This window comes from Thalassophryne amazonica, chromosome 2 (genome assembly GCF_902500255.1).
Source record: "Thalassophryne amazonica chromosome 2, fThaAma1.1, whole genome shotgun sequence".
NCBI lineage: Eukaryota > Metazoa > Chordata > Actinopteri > Batrachoidiformes > Batrachoididae > Thalassophryne > Thalassophryne amazonica.
The window spans coordinates 79024130-79047013 of NC_047104.1; the positions used below are offsets into that span (position 1 = coordinate 79024130).

General features: G+C 43.6%; 1 protein-coding gene across 1 annotated transcript in view; it reads left to right on the forward strand.

The window, feature by feature from the left end:
- Nucleotides 1-22884, forward strand: part of LOC117526335 (MAM domain-containing glycosylphosphatidylinositol anchor protein 1) — a 1010161-nt gene that overhangs the window by 600334 nt on the left and 386943 nt on the right. The window contains exons 5-6 of the mRNA XM_034188407.1: nucleotides 6560-6756; nucleotides 9748-9880. Coding sequence (XP_034044298.1) covers nucleotides 6560-6756; nucleotides 9748-9880 — 330 coding nt within the window. The remainder of the gene's footprint in view (nucleotides 1-6559; nucleotides 6757-9747; nucleotides 9881-22884) is intronic.

The following is a 22884-nucleotide window of genomic DNA, read 5'->3' on the forward strand; positions in this document are numbered from 1 at the left end:
GCCTGTTTTTTGGACCATGCCTCAGTCTCACGTCTGTCTGTTTGCCTCGCTGCTGGACCTCCTGTGTACCGACTCCCTGCTTGTTATACTCATTACACCTTTTTTTCTTGTCCATCAGTTGTGTGAGTTCACATGTGTGTCCTACTCTGTTTGAGCCATGCCTACGCTAAGCCTGACAGTTCCAGAATAACATACTACTGTATGTCTTAGAATCCAATGGCTGTCGACATTGTTTGAGCTTTACTTTGGAAATCAAGCATTCAGTATAGTCAAAACTATTCTATTTATTAATTTATTGAGTCAGCCAATAAAATGCTTAAGGCCCCTTCACACATAACATGATTGAAGCTGACTAGTGCTGCAACGCACAAAGGAGGAATTGCATGCCATTCGTGAAAAATCGGACCCGCTCAAACACCTCGTACAGCTGTCTCCATAACCATTTGAGCACACAAGTGGCCGGAAGACAGTGAATGTCCTGTGCATGTTCATTCAATGTCGTCCAAAGTCCAGGTGTTCATGTGCAAACAGATATTAGAACAGCTGTCCAGGTGTCGCATATGAACATCTAACACTGCTCGCTGGACACTTAGAAAAGGCAGGGCTGTTTGCGCAGCTGGCACGATAGTAGACAACAGGCAACCACCTTCGACCTGTCTGTGAAAATTATCAAAGTGTCCGATGAGTGTGGCGTCACCTAGCAACACACATGGGTGTAATTGTGCCGACCCTCCTCCCACACACACACACAAATGGCGCGTGGAGTGTGTCATCATTGTCCGCCCCTCCCAACACAAATGGTTTGTGGAGTGTGTTGTCTCCCCCGCCACCAACACACACACACACACACACACACACACTCACACACACCATGAATCCAACATCGTCAGTTGTGGCTGAAGGTCTCAGAGTCCGGTTGCTGTCCAGCTCAGTGCGCTGGTGGACCAGCTGACTGCTGTGTACTGCAACTGAGCTGGAGAACATGCATTGCACATGTGTGGGTGGGCGCTCACGCCCTCATGTGGACCGGTGAACCTCGAGATGAGGTGCTCGCGCTACTGCGCATGCGCACGCATGCGCACATCGCTCTACCCTAGACTTGAAGACGTCACCCATCGAGATGAGGTGCCTCACGCAACTGCACATGTGGAGATGATGTAACTCGCTCAACGTGCAACTGCGCATTTTTTGTTTTGTTTTTTCCGTCAAAGTTTTTATTTTATTAATTGTATTCAGTGTATTTATAGCCTAGTAAGTAAAACATTTTCTGTATTTTACGTTAGGAGCATAAATGTATGTATATGTATATTTTGCCTGTTGAAATAAGCTAACTCCAGGTTAAAAATACTTATCATTTTATACTGAGTAGATTTTATACATTACTACGTTCGGATGAACAATTCATACATTTACTTGCCCATCAAAATAAGCGAACTTCGTCAAGTAATTTTTTCAGTGCACACACATATGCACTTACGCGAGGAACCTCATCTCGACGACGTACCTCAGCTTGACAGACTTATCTGTCGAGCTGAGGTGCTCGACGATGCACCTCATCTCGACAGAACACCGGCCAGTGTCTGAGTGTGAAGCCACCTGGCTGGCCGATGTCACTTCCACGTAGTTTACATGACAGACAGAAAGGAGTGGAAATTAAATTAAACAAATAAGGGTGAAGATGTGAACTCATTCATTGTGATCGCTTTGCTCATACACTTTGCTGTGGACATACGGCGCATGTCAGCTGATCGCCGACTGGACATGACTATGCCTGCAAGGTGTTACATTACAACACAGACATTAGACAGATGCAGGACAGTGTTACATTACAACACAGACATTAGACAGATGCAGGACAAACACATAATAATACATACATAAAATTACCATCACAGAACAAAGCAACAGAGAGTGAGCCTTTTTGTTCTGTGAGCTGCCGAGGTCCACTGACAGAGGTGGGTGTGTCCTCCCCCTGCGATGTGCAGCTGTTCAAATATCTGTGCTGGCAAGTCACAGCTGGGGACACCAGTGGTGGCTTGTAGTATATGACCTCACATAACTGTACTGTGAAGTGCGGACGTCAGCATGCTGCCCTCACGTGGGAATAAATTAAAACTGACTGCTTCATCAGCGCACCGCAACGCTGGTGAGTATCATGCCATGCAGGAACTCACCCCATGGGACACCCCCGCGAGGCAAGTGTCACTGTGGAATTTCCCCACATTGTAATAATTAAAACACAAATCATATGTGCAGTGGATTGCTGCGCGCTGGACATGCCATGCCAGCTGCATGTGTTCACAACGCAAGAGCCCGACTCTTCAGGAGACGGGGACCGGCCGGCTCGAGCACATATCTTTAGAGAGAACATTAATCCATGTCATTTCATTACTTTCTGGTGTATGTCCAGACGGAGGCTAAACTCACTCTTTACAACAGGAATTAAGTATGATAAATTGTGGCGTTTTATTACATTTTTGCTCTCCTTGCGAACACCAATATGCATGAAACTGTCGCCGCGGTATTGTGCATGCCTGTCCGACCGTGGCGTCCGTCCTGACGGCACGTGGAATATCTTGTGGTTCCCCATTTCATTTTTGGTTGACGCAGATTTTCTTCCGGTTTCTGCGTCTTTCGTGTTATGTGTGAAGGGGCCGTTAACTCACACTCATCTTCAACCGCTTAGTCCAATCAAAGGTCGCGGGGGGCTGGAGCCTATCCCAGCAGTCATAGAGCGCGAGGCGGGTTACACCCAGTACAGGATGCCAGTCTGTCGCAGGGCCACAAACAGACAAACACATTCACACCCATTCGCACACCTATGGCTTATTTAATGATTCCAGTCCACCTAACCTGCACGTCTTTGGATGTGGGAGGAAACCGGAGCACCTGGAGGAAACCCACGCAAACACGGGGAGAACATGCAAACTCCACACAGAAAGGCCAGAGGCGGGAATTGAACCCATGACTTTCTTGCTGTGAGGCAACAGTGCTAACCACTAAGCCACCGTGCTGCCCTGGGCCCTTAACTTTGTACCAAAATTGGAGCAACTTATGACCCTTGTACAAACTGAAATAGACATTTCTTACCTTTTTGGCTAGTTTTACGACATGACCGGTGCAATGTTCCATCATAGATAGTCCAAGCTATGCCTTTTTGGAATCTTTCTGATCAGATAAATAATGTGGAGCACTTCATCCTTTTTCTACACCCACTTACTTCATTTAAGCAGAATGAGGGAGGCTGGAGCACATCCCAGCAGTCATAGAGTGTGAGGCAGGCTATACCCTGGACAGGATGCCAGTGTATCACAGGGCATGTAGTATACTTGATTTTGATTATGATTGAAGGCCTTTGCAATGAAAAGAAATGTTTTTAATCAGACTTGAAGCTAACTCAAAATTTACATGACTTCACCTCACAGAATGCCTCTTCACAAAATGTCTTCAAAATCATTTACTTTTTTGAGTTATGTCCACAGACAAATATTACCAAATGCTGGTGGATCACTTGATACACAACATCACTTACATGCAGGTCTTCACAAATCAGTAAAGGTGTTTGCACCCAAACTGGTCATTCGCTGACCTTGTTCTGACACGCAGATTGGGTTGAGCTCACTATTTTGTTGGTGAACCCTTGTCCGAGTCTGTGGGTTTTCTTTCTAAAATTTCAGGATGTCTCCAGGGAAATTAAAGGAATGAAAAAGTAAAATAAATAAATAAATAAAACAACAGGGGATAAAAAAATGACCAATAGCAAAACTCGTTTTTTCACCTCATTACTGTTTGTTGTTTGATGATTTATAGACACATTTTAGGTGTTAGCTGTGAGCACAAGTGAAGAAAGAAATTCTTGTCTGCCTTTACTTTTTTGAATTTCAAGCAATTAGACAGTTTTTTCTATTCTATGAGCCAGCGAATTCAGTATAAAAAACAACAAATGCATAGACTTAGTTTTTATTTTTTAAACTGTTGTGATGAGTTAATAAAGCATTTAGTGAATGTAACCAGGTGTGTTATATGATAGTTCCCATATCATGTCCAAGACATTCAGTTAAGCATTTTGCAGAAACTCTTAATACAGTTAATCAAAAGCAACCCCACTGTAGCCCGACATTCAAAACTGGTGGCATCGTAATTCATTCACTTGTGTTTTAATATTTTTCAAAACGAGTCAGAGCAAATCAACTGGAACATTAAGAAGCATTTGCTGGAAATCACTTGGGAATGTATTAAGGCACCATTTAGCATAGCTCTTGATGTCTTCCTTTTTTGATTGAAAACAGTGTGAAACAGGTTTCAAAATGTTCTGGAGCAGTGTTTTGAGTTAGGCATAACTAATTTGCAGCACCAATGAACAGTTTTGGCATCCTTCCCAACCACACATTCTGTTGTTTAATTCCAGTTCTACTTTCTCATTCTGTGATCCAGAATTTGCCCATTCACCCTATTGAGATATCCCATAATCCTTTGCATGCAAGAGAGGCACTGCAATCAAAACAACACAGAGAAACCACATGAACATTATACTACCAAAATGTAAATTTGGCTGCCTTTCATAACATTTATAAGATACTGCAAGACCCTGAAAACTTGCTAAAACAAACATTCCAAATATTCCGTGTCTGCTACATTCAACCCTCGTAGATTTCCATAAACACAAACCCAATTTCAGACATCCTATATATTACTATGGAACAAACAGCACAAACAGTGTTGTAAAGGACAAGAAGCAGGGAGATAAAAAGTAAACTCACTTTCCCCCAGAATGACTTAAACTGTGGCTCACGACAATTTCCATTGAAAATAAGGGAGAAGTCACTTAAGTGTCTCGCATGTTTACATTAAAAACAAACACAATAACGACATCCAAACATCTAGATAATATATTCACGAGAGTTTTAGACACAATATACTGTGATGTTATTGCTGTTGTCCCCTTGTAGCGGTTAAATTTCTCAATGTTGACATCTCGCAGAGCGGCGACCTCTCTGAGATTTTGTGAGTTTGCAGGATTTGACACCTCAATAGGGTGAATGTGGTAAGCATCATGTTTCTGAATGCAGTTGCTGGGTTAGCTGGGCATAGCGTAGCAATGAGTACACAGTGTGTCCAGTATTGATAAGGCAGACAAAATGCATGAGTTTCAATCATAGCTGTTTGTAATAATGTATGTAGTGTCCACTCACCACTCAACAGGTGGCAGAGATGTCTACAGGATATTATATAAGGAAATCAAAGATGCTATAATGATCGATCTGGGGTGTCAAAGTTAACCAGATACAATATTGTTTCACCTCATTTATTTAAAATTGGTGTATAAGACCAAGCCTTTATTACTTTTGAGTTATTGTCTCCACAAGCTGGCTGGGAGGAGCTAACTCACTTACCCACTCATCTACATTTTTGCTGTCCCTGCTTTCCACAGGGAAAATGTGACATACTTATAGTTTTGTTGTTGTCTTTCTTTGTGTTTTTTTAGACACAAGATTAACAATCAAATTTCTTATTTCCTCTATGTTTTAATGCTCCAGTTTCTATTTTATGGGACATTTAACCTCAAAATCATGAAAGTATTCTGACACTGAGACTGCACAAGCTTTTATGTATTTCCATGCAGGCATGTGCATGAATTTGCATGACAGCTTTGTCATTTTCTTGAGCTCACCTGCAAAATTTTGCATGTTTACCTACAGATTGTTTTCTCCCAAATGCGTCAAATAAAACATATTCTGACCACCTTCCTTTATGACAGTGGTTCTTCTTTACTCACATTTAACAGTGCAGAGGAACAGTGCACACTCCCATCACCGCTTCTTTCTGCAACCCACCTGAAGCTTGTCTTGATAAGAATAGTGCAAGTGAAACAGTTTGACACAAGAGAGCAGAGGAGAGAAGATGGGCAGATGGGTAAAAAAAAAAGGAGCTGAGAAGCAAAGAAGAAAAAAGAAGGCAAGAAGCAAAGGCGAAAGGCAGGAAAAGAGAGTTAAAAAAGGCTGCTCCGGTGTTGGCAGAAACTCTTTCCATGATTGTTTGAAGTCTGCAACATTTGAATTAGGCTGTAAAGAATCGAGATTACACACATACAACCAACTGTGCCCTGTAAGAGATAGAAGGAAGGAGTGAGGAGGAGGACGGGGGGGGGGGGGGGGGGGGGGGGGTGATGAGGAGTGAATGTGGCAGTGAGGTCTGGAGAGATGGCAGAAACCAGGGGAGAGCTGCCTCTGTGCTCCTGACAGCAGCTGAAATCCTTTCCACCGGAGGAAAAGGAGATGACACTCCCATGAAAGAAATGCAAAGGGAAATGAGGTGAACGGGGGGAAAGATAAAAGTGACAGTAAAAAGAAAGAAATGTGGTTGGTGTGAAAGTCACAGAGGAAAATGGTATAAACACAAATATTGTTTGGAAATTTATGCTCGTTAGAAGCAGGCAAATGTTGGGATGGCTTTGTGGTTTTGGTCACATGGGCCACCAGGGTGATTCTATGTACACGATATATGCAACATATGGTTCTTCATGTGCTTTCTTTTTTTCTGGATTTGCTTTGATTTGCAGATCTTGACACACCAGTGCTGACAGTGCACCAGACAATCAGCGATGTGCGCGGCAGTTACTACCAAGAAAAGACTGTTTTCCTGCGCTGCACCGTGAATTCAAACCCTCCTGCTCGCTTCATCTGGAAACGTGGGAGCATGCTCATTGAGCAAAGCAAAGACAACGGGGTGGACATCTATGAGCCCCTTTACACTCAGGTACACATAAACACTGAAAGACATACATGCACCAAAGGGCTTCACTAACAACATCAGATGATTTGTATCCCATCTCCCATGTGGTCGTCTTGTTCTGTTTTGTTACTTTTACACTGCATTCAGTTTTTACAGTTTATGTTTAAAGACAATTTTTGGTCATTAAATAAAAATAAACAAAACCAGAACACAGTAGGCATTTTGTAATTACATTTTTGCATGTATCCCCCTTTACTTTCATATATATATATATATATTTATTTATTTATTTTTCTTCCACGAACCATTGCATGGCATTGTGCACACCTGCCTGTCGGCGCGATGCTTCGTGGTGCGCTCATACGAGCTGTTCCGATGGGAGTTGCCCTGAGCTGTACATATTCACACTATGTGTGAAGGGGCCCTAATGTATTTACTGAATGGGTCGCCTTAATCATTATCAGAAAAACTGCCCCTCCTGAGAAATTTTTCAGGAGCTGTCACTGTACCCCACCGCTCTCTCAATGATTTCTGAAATAGGCATCAGCCTCCCATGAGTCTTAACTGGAATAAGTGGATTTAGAAAATGGATGAATAACAATTATAATCCTTCTTCCTTTTGCTTCTCCCGTTAGGGGTCACCACAGCATATCAACCGTTTCCATCCAGTTACACCAACCACCTACATGTCCTCCCTCAGGACATTCCTAAACCATTTCTAAGCCACAATCCTGCCACCTTTCTCCACCCACTCCACCCTGCCTACACGCTCTTCTTCACCTACCTAACACACTCTCCATCACTTTGGATAGTTGAATGCAAGTGTTCAAACTCATCTAGCTTCACCACCTCTACACCTTGAAACACCACTATTCCACATGGCACCAATGTATTATGATCTCCCATGAGCCAGAAAAGTGCAAAAACAGGATGAAAAGGCTTACTCCAGCATGAACCCATCAGGCTGGCTTATAAAGTGCAGCCCAGGCAACTGGCTTATAAACTGGCTTATCAAGTGAATACCTGGGTTGGTGTGAAGTGCACTGAGGCAGCTTTGATGTGAATTGGTGCTATATAAATGAAATGAATCCAATTGAATTTCTGGCAACCATCTAAAAACAAAACCAAAGCTGCACCTGGCTGCGTTCTCAGCCAGAACCACAACAGACAGTGCTTTTACGAGGTCTGTCAGAAAAGTATCGGACCTTTTTATTTTTTTCAAAAACCATATGGATTTGAATCACGTGTGATTGCATCAGCCAAGCTTGAACCTTCGTGCGCATGAGTGAGTTTTTTCACGCCTGTCGGTTGCGTCATTCGCCTGTGAGCAGGCTTTGTGTGAGCAGTCGTCCACCCCTCTCGTCGGATTTTTATTGCGAATAAATCGTCCCTGAAAAGCCAACAGAATTTTCCGAATGGTGTCCACCTGGAGGTCTCTCACAGTTTCTGGAAAAAATTTGATGCAGCAAAGCTCCAAATCGTTCAGACATTTATTAAGCTTGGCTGATGCAATCACACGTGATTCAAATCCATATGGTTTTTGAAAAAAATAAAAAGGTCCGATACTTTTCTGACAGACCTCGTACTTCAAATGTTTCCCATGGTGGAGCACAATCAAACAATTATCAAGCTATACTCACTAGAACTACCCTGTTTAAAGATGTTTGAACATGATTGAAGTTCTTAGGACTACAAACACCTGGAAGTGACCAAATAATGATGCTGATTTGGAGAATCAGGATGAAATTTAGAAAATTTCAACCCAATTTCAAAACTGGTGCCGATGATGGTCATAACTACTGCATGTACCAAGTTTGTTTAAAATTGACAGCAGATGGATCAAGGAGATACTGTGATGCTTCAAAATATGTCCCAATTTGCTATTGAGGATGAAAAGGGAAGAAATGGTGCTCTGTGGAATTGGGGTATAACCACACTACTCCACCAAGCTCTTTCTCATTCACACACATGTGAATGAGAGAGACACTAGTCTTGTTCTGACAGACTTTTATTCCCCTTCTCTCCAGAGCATACGATGTGTACCTCTCAGGCTTTTCTTAACCTGCTCTCCTCTCTCGCTACAGATCCAATGTCATCTCGCTACAATGTCATCTGCAAACACCATATTCCATACAAACTCCTATAGTAATAACAATAATAATAATAACAACAACATAATGAAAGGGATGATAAAAATAATATAAAGATGATAAAGAAAATGTAAAAAATGAACACTACAAAGTGTAATTATCAGTACACAATTACAAATGTGTGTTCCAATATGTGTGTTCAACAGGAGAGCTACTCCACTTTTCTCAATTTATCACATCATCTTACACAAAGCAGAGAGTCTCACATTTGGGCTGTAGAACTCTAACACCGAGACATCTAACAGAGACAATTGCACTATATTAAACATTATCTGAAAAAATCAACAGTAATATTGAAGTACTTTGTGTCTGGGACAGTGTGTATGTGTGAAAATTACAAAGCCACTGCTACATAGAGAAATGGTTCCTGACTCTGTATAATTAGGAAGATGGTAGACAGATTTACCTTTTGTTATTGCCATGACAATCAGATCACATTCATTTTTCCAAAGCTCTCATGAGAAATTAATAATTCTTATCATCCATCATGTAGGTGTGTAATGGTGTCATGTTTCAGTCGATGATCACGTCATACACAAACACGGAGTGTGTGAGTGCGTGTTTTCATATCAGTGTATCTTTGACCTTTTTTAGTGCTGTGTCTCATCACAAATTGAAGTGACTGTTTTACAATATTACAACCCAGATTAGAGGAGATGAAAATAAGAAGATTTGAGCTATTACGTAATGGGGACAGAGCAATGTTTTTTCTTTTCTTTTTTCCTGCTGTATGTTCTACTAGAAATATTGTAGAGTTATGTATTTTAAAGAAATGTGTTTTGTGTGTGTGTGTGTGTGTGTGTGTGTGTGTGTGTGTGTGTGTGTGTGTGTGTGTGTGTGTGTGTGTGTGTGTGTGTGAATGCAGGGCGAGACGAAGGTGCTGAAGCTGAAAAATCTGCGACCCAAGGACTTTGCTGATTATACTTGTCAGGTGTCAGTCCGCAATGTGTGTAACATTGAAGATAAGTCGATCACCTTCAGCCTCACAAATGCTACCAGTAAGTTTGCTTCCAGCAGAGTGCACACATATTGTATGATGTCAATCAATCAATCAATCAATTTTTTTATATAGCGCCAAATCACAACAGTTGCCCCAAGGCGCTTTATATTGTAAGGCAAGGCCATACAATAATTATGTAAAACGCCAACGGTCAAAACGACCCCCTGTGAGCAAGCACTTGGCTACAGTGGGAAGGAAAAACTCCCTTTTAACAGGAAGAAACCTCCAGCAGAACCAGGCTCAGGGAGGGGCAGTCTTCTGCTGGGACTGGTTGGGGCTGAGGGAGAGAACCAGGAAAAAGACATGCTGTGGAGGGGAGCAGAGATCGATCACTAATGATTAAATGCAGAGTGGTGCATACAGAGCAAAAAGAGAAAGAAACAGTGCATCATGGGAACCCCCCAGCAGTCTACGTCTATAGCAGCATAACTAAGGGATGGTTCAGGGTCACCTGATCCAGCCCTAACTATAAGCTTTAGCAAAAAGGAAAGTTTTAAGCCTAATCTTAAAAGTAGAGAGGGTGTCTGTCTCCCTGATCTGAATTGGGAGCTGGTTCCACAGGAGAGGAGCCTGAAAGCTGAAGGCTCTGCCTCCCATTCTACTCTTACAAACCCTAGGAACTACAAGTAAGCCTGCAGTCTGAGAGCGAAGCGCTCTATTGGGGTGATATGGTACTGCGAGGTCCCTAAGATAAGATGGGACCTGATTATTCAAAACCTTATAAGTAAGAAGAAGAATTTTAAATTCTATTCTAGAATTAACAGGAAGCCAATGAAGAGAGGCCAATATGGGTGAAATATGCTCTCTCCTTCTAGTCCCCGTCAGTACTCTAGCTGCAGCATTTTGAATTAACTGAAGGCTTTTTAGGGAACTTTTAGGACAACCTGATAATAATGAATTACAATAGTCCAGCCTAGAGGAAATAAATGCATGAATTAGTTTTTCAGCATCACTCTGAGACAAGACCTTTCTGATTTTAGAGATATTGCGTAAATGCAAAAAAGCAGTCCTACATATTTGTTTAATATGCGCTTTGAATGACATATCCTGATCAAAAATGACTCCAAGATTTCTCACAGTATTACTAGAGGTCAGGGTAATGCCTTCCAGAGTAAGGATCTGGTTAGACACCATGTTTCTAAGATTTGTGGGGCCAAGTACAATAACTTCAGTTTTATCTGAGTTTAAAAGCAGGAAATTAGAGGTCATCCATGTCTTTATGTCTGTAAGACAATCCTGCAGTTTAGCTAATTGGTGTGTGTCCTCTGGCTTCATGGATAGATAAAGCTGGGTATCATCTGCGTAACAATGAAAATTTAAGCAATACCGTCTAATAATACTGCCTAAGGGAAGCATGTATAAAGTGAATAAAATTGGTCCTAGCACAGAACCTTGTGGAACTCCATAATTAACTTTAGTCTGTGAAGAAGATTCCCCATTTACATGAACAAATTGTAATCTATTAGACAAATATGATTCAAACCACCGCAGTGCAGTGCCTTTAATACCTATGGCATGCTCTAATCTCTGTAATAAAATTTTATGGTCAACAGTATCAAAAGCAGCACTGAGGTCTAACAGAACAAGCACAGAGATGAGTCCACTGTCCGAGGCCATAAGAAGATCATTTGTAACCTTCACTAATGCTGTTTCTGTACTATGATGAATTCTAAAACCTGACTGAAACTCTTCAAATAGACCATTCCTCTGCAGATGATCAGTTAGCTGTTTTGCAACTACCCTTTCAAGAATTTTTGAGAGAAAAGGAAAGTTGGAGATTGGCCTATAATTAGCTAAAATAGCTGGGTCAAGTGATGGCTTTTTAAGTAATGGTTTAATAACTGCCACCTTAAAAGCCTGTGGTACATAGCCAACTAACAAAGATACATTGATCATATTTAAGATCGAAGCATTAAATAATGGTAGGGCTTCCTTGAGCAGCCTGGTAGGAATGGGGTCTAATAAACATGTTGATGGTTTGGATGAAGTAACTAATGAAAATAACTCAGACAGAACAATCGGAGAGAAAGAGTCTAACCAAATACCGGCATCACTGAAAGCAGCCAAAGATAACGATACGTCTTTGGGATGGTTATGAGTAATTTTTTCTCTAATAGTTAAAATTTTGTTAGCAAAGAAAGTCATGAAGTCATTACTAGTTAAAGTTAATGGAATACTCAGCTCAATAGAGCTCTGACTCTTTGTCAGCCTGGCTACAGTGCTGAAAAGAAACCTGGGGTTGTTCTTATTTTCTTCAATTAGTGATGAGTAGAAAGATGTCCTAGCTTTATGGAGGGCTTTTTTATAGAGCAACAGACTCTTTTTCCAGGCTAAGTGTGTAAGACTACAACTCTGCTTCCTGGTCCCAACCCTGGATAGTCACGGTTTGGAGGATTTAAGAAAATTGGCCAGATTTCTAGAAATGAGAGCTGCTCCATCCAAAGTGGGATGAATGCCGTCTCTCCTAACAAGACCAGGTTTTCCCCAGAAGCTTTGCCAATTATCTATGAAGCCCACCTCATTTTTTGGACACCACTCATGTGTGATGTGTGTGCAGATGTTTTCCTGCCCTATCATTTTCTCTCTTTGGCTTTTCTTTTCTTTGTCTCACCTCTCTTTCATTATTCTGTGACCTGTTTGCCATTTGTCAAGAATTTCATAGTGATCTCTGGCCATGGAGCCTATCTTTAGGCACCATGGCCCACAATCTATAAAGTAGAATACATATCTGTTTGGGGTGTGTCCAAGTCTTTGTAGTGATATTTTGGGGTTGATAAAACAAATGCAAAGGTGGCAGCAACATGAAAAGGGGATGGGTTTATATGGTTGTTTATACTGGTTCTTTATTGGGTGTTTTGTAGGCATATAATGAACTCAAACAATTAGTGAGTCACCTGTCAACCCAGATTAGGCATCTGATAGTTGCAGTCTTAACCCCCTGGGATCCACGGACGTGTTGGTGTGTTTAAATGTACTTTTCTTCATGTTTCTCTAAATTGATCAGTGACTGAAGGTCACGGAGACTTCTTTCAACCACTTCTTGAAATTACAAATTCTCTTCTGTAAAACGTCTCTCGCCTCTTGATGATATTTGACTCACAGCTACTTCTACAGGCCTGAGACTGTCACAGGCAGCATCTGCAGCACCTGTTAGTTGCAGATCCTCACTTAAGCACACAATAAACCTCATGAACTCTAAAACAATGAATCTGTAGACCTGAAAACAGTCATTATTTTCTTCAGTAATGCACTATTTTTTAATTTTTTTTAAAGGCAGCAATGTATATTTTTTTTGCATCAGTTTTCATAACCAACAGATTCTGTTAATCTAAAAAAGAATTATATGACAAGAGCAGCAAACAGGTAAATGTTGTTATATTACAAATATACTGTTTCAGAATGCTCCACATTTCTGTAGTGTAGTTCGCAGTAGGTGGCACTGCTGCACTGCACAGTGCATATTTATTTATTTATTTATTTGTGTTTATTATGCATTGTTTAAATATTCTTCATATATGTCACTACGTTTGAATAGAATAGAATAGAAACTTTGTCATTGCAAATATACAAGGTCTATTAGATAATAAACCAACCCTTTTATTTTTTTTTAACTATATGGATTTGAATGACGTGCGATTCCACCAATCATGCTTGAACCCTCGTGCGCATGCGTGAGTTTTTTCACGCGTGTCGGTGACGTCATTTCCCTGTGGGCAGGCCTTGAGTGAGATGTGGTCCCGCCCTCTCAGCTGAATTCCTTTGTTTCACACGCTGCTCGAGACGGCGCGCGTTGCTTTATCAACATTTTTTCTGGACCTGTGAGGAATATCCGAGTGGACACTATTCAAGAAATTAAGCTGGTTTTCGGTGAAAAGTTTAATGGCTGATGAGAGATTATGGGGTGTTTCTGTCAGTGTAAGGACTTCCCACAAAGCAGGACGTCGTGCAGCACTTCCAGGCGCCATCGTCGGCCTGTTTCGACCTGAAAACATCCTTATTTTAAGGCTTAATTCACCCAGGACGTCGTGAGAGAACAGAGAAGATTCAGAAGAGGCCGGCATGAGGACTTTATGCGGACATTCCACTGTTTAAGGACATTTTTTAATGAAAGACGTGCGCGTAAATTCGCCGAGTCGTTTCCGTGATGACTCGGCAAATCTGTGTGCACCACGACAGGAAAAAAACCTTTGTGTTGAAAACCATTTGTAAAATTCAGGCGGCTTTTGATGGCTTTCAACAAGTGAGTAACTGAGAAATTGTTTAACAGCTTGGGCATGTTCCAACTTGCCTGTTAAGGTTTCCAACGGAGGTGTTTTTCCTGTCGCGACCCCTCGGTCGGGTCCGGCCCGACATGCGACTCTGCCCGCACGTTCTTTCATTACAAAATGTCCGTTAACAATGGAATGTCCGAATAAACTCCTCATGCCGACTTCTTCTGAAAGTTCTCTGTTCTCTGACGACTTCCTGGATCAACAGAGCCTGAAATGTGGAAGTTTTCAACTTGAAACGGTGAGACGCTGCTGCCTCGAAGCGCAGATCGCCGTCAGGCGCCGTCAGGCGCCGTGGGCCGTCCTTATGGCGACACTACCAGACCAAAATCTCTCATCAGCCGTTAAAATTTTTACCGAAAACCAGCTGAATTTATCGAATGGTGTCCACTCAGTTGTGCCTTACAGTTTTGAAAAAATTTTGATCAAACAAAGCAGCAGTCTCTGAGCCATTCCTAAACAATGAAAAAAATCTACGAGAGGGTGGGCCACTCCTCACTCAAAGACTGCCCACAGGCGAATGACGTAACCGACAGGCGTGAAAAAACATTTGCATGCCCACGAGGGTTCAAGCATGTCTGATGTAATCACACGTGATTCAAATCCATATGGTTTTTGAAAAAAATAATAAGGTCGGATACTTTTCTAATAGACCTCGTATACATACAACAAAACCTGCCCTCTGCATTTAACCCATCCTCATTACAGTTACACACAATCTAACCACTAGGAGCAGTGGACAGCCACAGTCCAGCACCCAGGGACCAATTCTAGATGTAGACGCGGCCTTTGTCAGGGGTAGATAAAGAGCAGACCCTACATAAGCATGTTTTTGATTGTGAGAGGAAACCGGTGTGCCCAGAGGAAACCTAGGCAGACACAGGGAGAATATGCAAACTCCACACAGAAAGGCTGGGAATCAATCCCACGACCTTCTTGCAGGCACCAGTGCTAACCACTAAGCTACCGTGCTGCCATGTTTTATCACCTGAAGACTTTGATAAACCCATTTGTAACACCAAAATAGTTTTTCCACGTGAATAAAAATGTATATGTTATGTTTCGGACGCGGTCGGAGTACCGACCCAGCGTTTGAAAGGACCCAGCATAAAATAAGCAGAGCACGGTTCAAAGGATAACAGAATTTAATAAACATAACAGTGAGATGCAGTGCTAAACAACTAAAAAGTCCGCGGTCTGGTGAGGTGGAAACACGGCGCGCTCTTAACAGCGCAAACGGTCCGGAGCCACAGCAGTTCAGACCCAGGGACCCCACCGACACCCCCCAGGTGGCCGCGACAAACCGAGTCTGTGAAGAAAGAAAACATGAGGTGAGTCCAACTCCACACAGAGAGACACAACTCAAAGGTGCACGCAATCAGCAAACACTTCCTGGCTTAAATCTATACATCAGCTTCTCACCCTGCAGGCACGGAACAACTCAGTTCAAATCTCCACTGCAGCAGAAGCTGATTAGACAATTAGCATAACGTGACAGCTCGATACAACAAGGTGTGAGGGACACCAAATCCACTGTCATTACTTCATAAAAGTCACCAAAACCAAATTACCTCAGGAAGTGTGCTGAAGAGCGTGAGACCTCACCCAATCCTCCTTCACAGACTGTGGCGTCAAACCTGGAGCGGTCTCTGCGTCCGTGATGGTGAGATTGTTCTCCTGACGTCGATCTCACACGTCTGCTCACAAGGTCGAGTCTGTGGCAATCACACACTGTGCATTCAAGGTTTAAATGCAGCAATCTCTGATTAAGACAAAATACACCACAGCTGTGAGTCCTGATGACCTGCATGTGAAAACAAGCCTCAGGTGTTCAGGGTGAGGTCCTAATGCTCAGCCACTCAGTCCTGAATGCATACCACCTGGTCGGAGAAACAGAAAACAAAAACCAAGCCAGCCAAACACCCCAGCCCACAACAGTACCCCACCCTCACGGGAAGCCTCCCGGCGACCACACGGACCTGGGCCAGAAAAAACAAAGCCCCCCTCCAGGGACCATGGCTGGAATGTTGGCTGGGAACAAAAAACACCTCCTGCAGCTTCAGTTTCGGCTCCTTGTGCTGACGATCCAGCTGGGAAAGGCCCGTCTCCAGGAGCTGTGCGTTACTGTGCTCTGACGACAGCTCCATCATCAGCTGCTCCACCTGCAATGTTAATTTCTTCATGCAGTCATTGATCATCTCAATGTTGAGCCTCTCCAGCTCTTCCCTCAGCTGGATAACGCACGCTTCCAGCCGCCTCTTCTCTGTCAACAGGGAACTCCGTGCCGAGACCATCACTCTCATCCTGGAGCTCATCCTTTGCCACCCTGAGCCTGTCTGCAGCAGACTGCTCCGCAGCTGACACTCCAGTGCAGAGACATCCTTTGTTGACTTTAATGGTCTTGCCCTCTGTTTCATTTAGCAAACCTGTTAGAGTCTCCACCTTTGCGTTCATTCCTGTTGACTCTTGCTTTAGTTGTTCACTTTGCATAATTTTGGCCAGGAGTTCTTGAACCTGTGCACTCAGCCTTCTTCCAACTGTGTGTTAAAGTCTGCTTAGTCATAAAACAAACACAAACAACCATACCAACCCCCCCTCCCCAGAGGACCGTCCCATCAAACCCCGGGAAGAGGAGAAAAGAAAAAACACAACCCAAACTTAAGCTTGCAAACAAAAAAAAAAACGCTAACACCCCCCCCCCCCCCCCCCCGGACGACATGTAGGGACCAACACCACTCAGAGGACATCCCGCCAGCTCCAGGAGTAATAACCACAGCCGAGGTCCCTCTGGGATCCAAAGTCACCCACAGGGACTCCCAGCGCCTCCCAGAGGACCGTTCCATCAAACCCCAGGAGACGCCCCCCCTCATGACTAACAGACCCAGCCCCGGCCGTCTACGGCTAGATGGACCCACCGCCCTTTCCCCCCCAGAGGACACCACAGTCACACCCTGAGGGCGGAAACTTGGGGAAAAAAAAAAACATACAAACAAAACAACCCCAACCCCACCCCCTCAGTGCAGTGGAAACTGGAAGTACGTCCAGTGTCACCAACCACGACTATACCCCAAAAGTCAACCGGGAGGAGTGGAACAGCGGTAATGGCGTACGACACAAGACGGCGCCACCCCTCCGACTTTTAAACCAGCCACCAGCTGCGGGTATATTCCACTGCCCCTAACCTCAGCTACGCCGATGGCATATGGCGCATAGGCGCGCTGATGCCGATGGTGGAACAGGGAATCAACAAAAAAACAACACCCCGACCACTTAAAGCTTAAAGTGCAAACTAAATACCACCGGGGCTGCTACAACAGGCGTCGGAGCCAGCTGCACGGGACGAGACGGGGCTACAGCCGTAACAGCGGGGTGCGACGCGACCCAAGCTGTAAACTCCACCATGCGCGCACCAACGTGCACAACCCGGGCGGAGAGCACCTGCAACTGATCCCGGATCAACTCCAACATCTGCTGCAGCCTTCCCGGCAAAAATACCGTCTCTGCTTCCGCTGGTCCATTGTTAATTGGCCAGAGACTACTGTTATGTTTCGGACGCGGTCGGAGCACCGACCCAGCGTTTGAAAGGACCCAGCATAAAATAAGCAGAGCACGGTTCAAAGGATAACAGAATTTAATAAACATGACAGTGAGATGCAGTGCTAAACAACTAAAAAGTCCGCGGTCTGGTGAGGTGGAAACACGGCGTGCTCTTAACAGCGCAAACGGTCCGGAGCCACAGCAGTTCGGACCCAGGGACCCCGCCGACACCCCCCAGGTGGCCGCGACAAACCGAGTCTGTGAAGAAAGAAAACATGAGGTGAGTCCAACTCCACACAGAGAGACACAACTCAAAGGTGCACGCAATCAGCAAACACTTCCTGGCTTAAATCTATACATCAGCTTCTCACCCTGCAGGCACGGAACAACTCAGTTCAAATCTCCACTGCAGCAGAAGCTGATTAGACAATTAGCATAACGTGACAGCTCACTAACACAAGGTGTGAGGGACACCAAATCCACTGTCATTACTTCATAAAAGTCACCAAAACCAAATTACCTCAGGAAGTGTGCTGAAGAGCGTGAGACCTCACCCAATCCTCCTTCACAGACTGTGGTGTCAAACCTGGAGTGGCCTCTGCGTCCGTGATGGTGAGATTGTTCTCCTGACGTCGATCTCACACGTCTGCTCACAAGGTCGAGTCTGTGGCAATCACACACTGTGCATTCAAGGTTTAAATGCAGCAATCTCTGATTAAGACAAAATACACCACAGCTGTGAGTCCTGATGACCTGCATGTGAAAACAAGCCTCAGGTGTTCAGGGTGAGGTCCTAATGCTCAGCCACTCAGTCCTGAATGCATACCACCTGGTGGGAGAAACAGAAAACAAAAACCAAGCCAGCCAAACACCCCAGCCCACAACAGTATAGTCACTAAAGATTTCAATAATTTCTAAATGCCCGTCACATTTTCAGGATTAGAGCCAAATAACATACTTCAGAAGGTGTTCTAGACAAATATATGTCTCAGATATCTTAGAAAGCTGAGACTGGTGTGAACATTGAGCCTGGTTCTGCTGGAGGTTTCTTCCTGTTAAAAGGGAGTTTTTCCTTCCCACTGTAGCCAAGTGCTTGCTCACAGGGGGTCGTTTTGACCGTTGGGGTTTTACATAATTATTGTATGGCCTTGCCTTACAATATAAAGCGCCTTGGGGCAACTGTTTGTTGTGATTTGGCGCTATATAAAAAAATTGATTGATTGATTGATTGATTTTGATGTGCAACACATGAGCAATATACTATGTGCAAGAACATGTAAAGGTAAACTACTGAGGGTGTGGTAAAATTGAGAAATTGCCCTTGGACCCCAGAAGGTTGAAATACCATAATGTTAGACCCTTAGTTGGTTTGTGGAGGACAATAGCAATGCACCAGTTTTGCACCACACAACACCTCCTGTTTAGACATCACACCCATGGGCACACACAAGTGAAAATACATTTGATAGTGAAGCAAAATGAGCATTGTGCAGGAAAATGACAACTGTGTCAGGTGGAAATTTGCAGTGACATTTATGCTGCCCATGCTCTGCTTTGTGCATGGTGTAAGATCAGGACCCCTTTCTCACTTTTTATAGAGTTTTTACTATGAGAAACTTGATATTATTTTTTGATATCATTATTTTTTTCAATTTCTCCCTCTCCATCACACTTACGAGGTCTGTCCATAAAGTATAGGTCCTTTTAATTTTTTTCAAAAACTATATGGATTTCATTCATATGTTTTTACGTCAGACATGCTTGAACCCTCGTGCGCATGCGTGAGTTTTTCCACGCCTGTCGGTGACGTCATTCGCCTGTGAGCACTCCTTGTGGGAGGAGTCGTCCAGCCCCTCATCGGAATTCCTTTGTCTGAGAAGTTGCTGAGAGACTGGCGCTTTGTTTGATCAAAATTTTTTCTAAACCTGTGAGACACATCGAAGTGGACATGGTTCGAAAAATTAAGCTGGTTTTCAGTGAAAATTTTAACGGCTGATGAGAGATTTTGAGGTGACACTGTCACTTTAAGGACTTCCCACAGTGCGAGACGTCGCGCAGCGCTCTCAGGTGGCGTCATCAGCCTGTTTCAAGCTGAAAACCTCCACATTTCAGGCTCTATTGATCCAGGACGTCGTGAGAGAACAGAGAAGTTTCAGAAGAAGTCGGTTTCAGCATTTTATCCGGATATTCCACTGTTAAAGGAGATTTTTTTAATGAAAGACGTGCGGACGGGTCCGCGCGTCGGCTCGCAGCCGCCGCGATGCTCCGCCACAGGAAAAACACCTCTGTTGGAAGCCTTAAGGACAAGTTGGAACATGTCCAGCTGTTAAACAATTTCTCATATACTGACTCCACTGAAAGCCATCAAAAGCCGCCTGGATTTTACAAATGGTTATCAACACGGAGGTGTTTTTCCTGTGCCGCCGCTCCGCGCCGGTTGCGTCCCGACGCGCGGACCCGTCCGCACGTCTTTCATTAAAAAAATTTCCTTTAACAGTGGAATATCCGGATAAAATGCTGAAACCGACTTCTTCTGAAACTTCTCTGTTCTCTCACGAAGTCCTGGATCAATAGAGCCTGAAATGTGGAGGTTTTCAGCTTGAAACAGGCTGATGACGCCGCCTGAGAGCGCAGCGCAACGTCTCGCACCGTGGGAAGTCCTTAAAGCGACAGTGTCACCTCAAAATCTCTCATCAGCCGTTAAAATTTTCACTGAAAACCAGCTTAATTTTTCGAACCATGTCCACTTCGATGTGTCTCACAGGTTTAGAAAAAAGTTTGATCAAACAAAGCGCCAGTCTCTCAGCAACTTCTCAGACAAAGGAATTCCGACGAGGGGCTGGACGACTCCTCCCACAAGGAGTGCTCACAGGCGAATGACATCACCGACAGGCGTGGAAAAACTCACGCATGCGCACGAGGGTTCATGCATGTCTGACGTAAAAACATATGAATGAAATCCATTTAGTTTTTGAAAAAAATAAAAAGGACCTATACTTTATGGACAGCCCTCGTATTCTTTCCTTTCATTTTTACTTTGTCATTTTCTTCTGCCCTTTCACTCAAAAAGTGGAAAGTTCTCTTCATTTGTTGAGAGTCAGTTATAATTCAGTTATGACACTCACTTTTATCTCGATTCACTGCAACTCTCACCACCTATAGTGCCCTGTAAGTGTATTGGTCTGCTTGATATTTCACACATTTTAATTTGTTTATGCCATTTCAAAAACCAAACTACATCAGGCTTCTCAAGATAAACCGTGCTCCCCCAAATAACAGTCACCTTGGTTCAATGATTATCTGCGTGACCTCAAGCATAAAGCAAGAGGTCAAAGCATGAGCCAAATCTCATGACCATAGGTGAGGGTCAGAATGTGCATCGATCGGTAAATCGAGAGCTTTGACCCCCTACTCAGCTCTCTCTTCACCACGACGGTCTGATACAGCGACCGCATCACTGCAGACGCTGCACTGTTCTGTCTGTCGATCTCACGCTCCATCCGTCCCTCGCTCGTGAACAAGACCCTGAGATACTTAAGCATTTTGACATCGGTGATCCGACTTTTAGTTTTGTGTTCATCCATTACTGTCTGCAAAACCACTCTTTTGCGTGCTTGTGTTCTGCATAAATGCTCATCTTGAGTGTCAGTCATTGCACCACTGCACACACAGCGGCGCTCATCTGATCCATTAACAAAATGTTAAATCTATAATAAACATATTTTTTACAGCTGCTTATAAAGAAGGAATGAACATGCAACACTTTTACCAAGCTATTACAATAGAAACATTATAAATAATTACCTTTTATGCTGTTTCAAACATGTTCTCCACCTCTTGTAGCAGGAGACAGAGTGGAAAAAGGGTCCAGTTGTAACAGGCCTCTGAGATTCCTGAAGCAATTAGAGGTGTTTTCAACATCCAGTCTCTGACAGAAAATGATTAATCCATTTCAGAATAATTATTTTATATACAGCATCTGGCGCACAAAGCAGGTGGGGTTGTCATGATGAAGTGCGCGAGAAGGTGGAGCCAAAATAGCCTGTCCTGTCCTCATAGCTGCCAGGTGCTCAGATAATGGGCTTCTTACATCCTCGTCCTCACCACAACCATGCCTCTAAAATCCTTGTTTATCCTCGTAGTACCCAGTACACAAACTACCCCATGCTGTTGTTGCTAAATTTTGAACTTCTTGAAATTAGCACGACGCTCAGAGATGAGCCTTGTTAGCTGAATATTCTGCCTCTAAAGCCCCTTTCACACTCGCGCAAATGCAGAGCTGTATATTGTGACGTTCCATCTATGCCGGGTTGAGCAGCTCTATGCCCACTTTTAGCAGCTCTACACTGAGTTTTTGCTCCCTATGCAGCAGTATGTTGAGGGCTATGCGTGTAGGGCTGAAGGAATTAAACATGTTTAATTTTTTCGGCGTACAGCACTGGACACAGAAGCATACCAGATAGTGATAGTGATAGTGATACTGTCTGCTATGATGGCACTGTCTGGTATGCTTCTGCCACTGCTAAGTACAGGAGCAGACTGCAGCGTATCATCCACATAGCGAAGAAGGTGATCGACTGCAATCTGCATCTCTTCAGGACCTGTATACCTCCAGGACCCTGAAGAGAGCAAGGAAGATTGTGGCCGATCCCGCTCACCCAGGACACAAACTTTTTGTTACCCTCCCCTCTGGCAGATGGCTGAGGTCCATCACGACTAAAACATCAAGACACAATAACAGCTTCTTTCCGTCCGCAGCCAGACTTATAAATAATGCCAGAGACCCACATTTACCCTGCCTCCTCCTCCACTGCCACAAAGTACAGACTGATCATCCCTGTACTGTTCATCTGCATGCCTGCACAGCCCCATTTCACCATTCCACAGTATCTATTTGACAATAAACTTAGCTTTACTCATTTGTCTATTTGGCTGCTTTACTTCTTACAGAAGTATTTTGTTTATTGTTGTTTATGCACCAATGACACCAGATCAAATTCCTTGTATGTGAGAACTTACTTGGCAATAAATTCAGTTGTGATTCTGATTTCAAGATGCCTGTAACCTCTTTTGGGTTGTCTGAGTGTCTTAGTGCCTTTCCTCACTCTTATTCTTGCACAGTCACTCACTTTTGAGAACAGTCTTCTCCACACAGATTTACCATAGATTGCCATACTGTTTGTATTTCTTCATAATT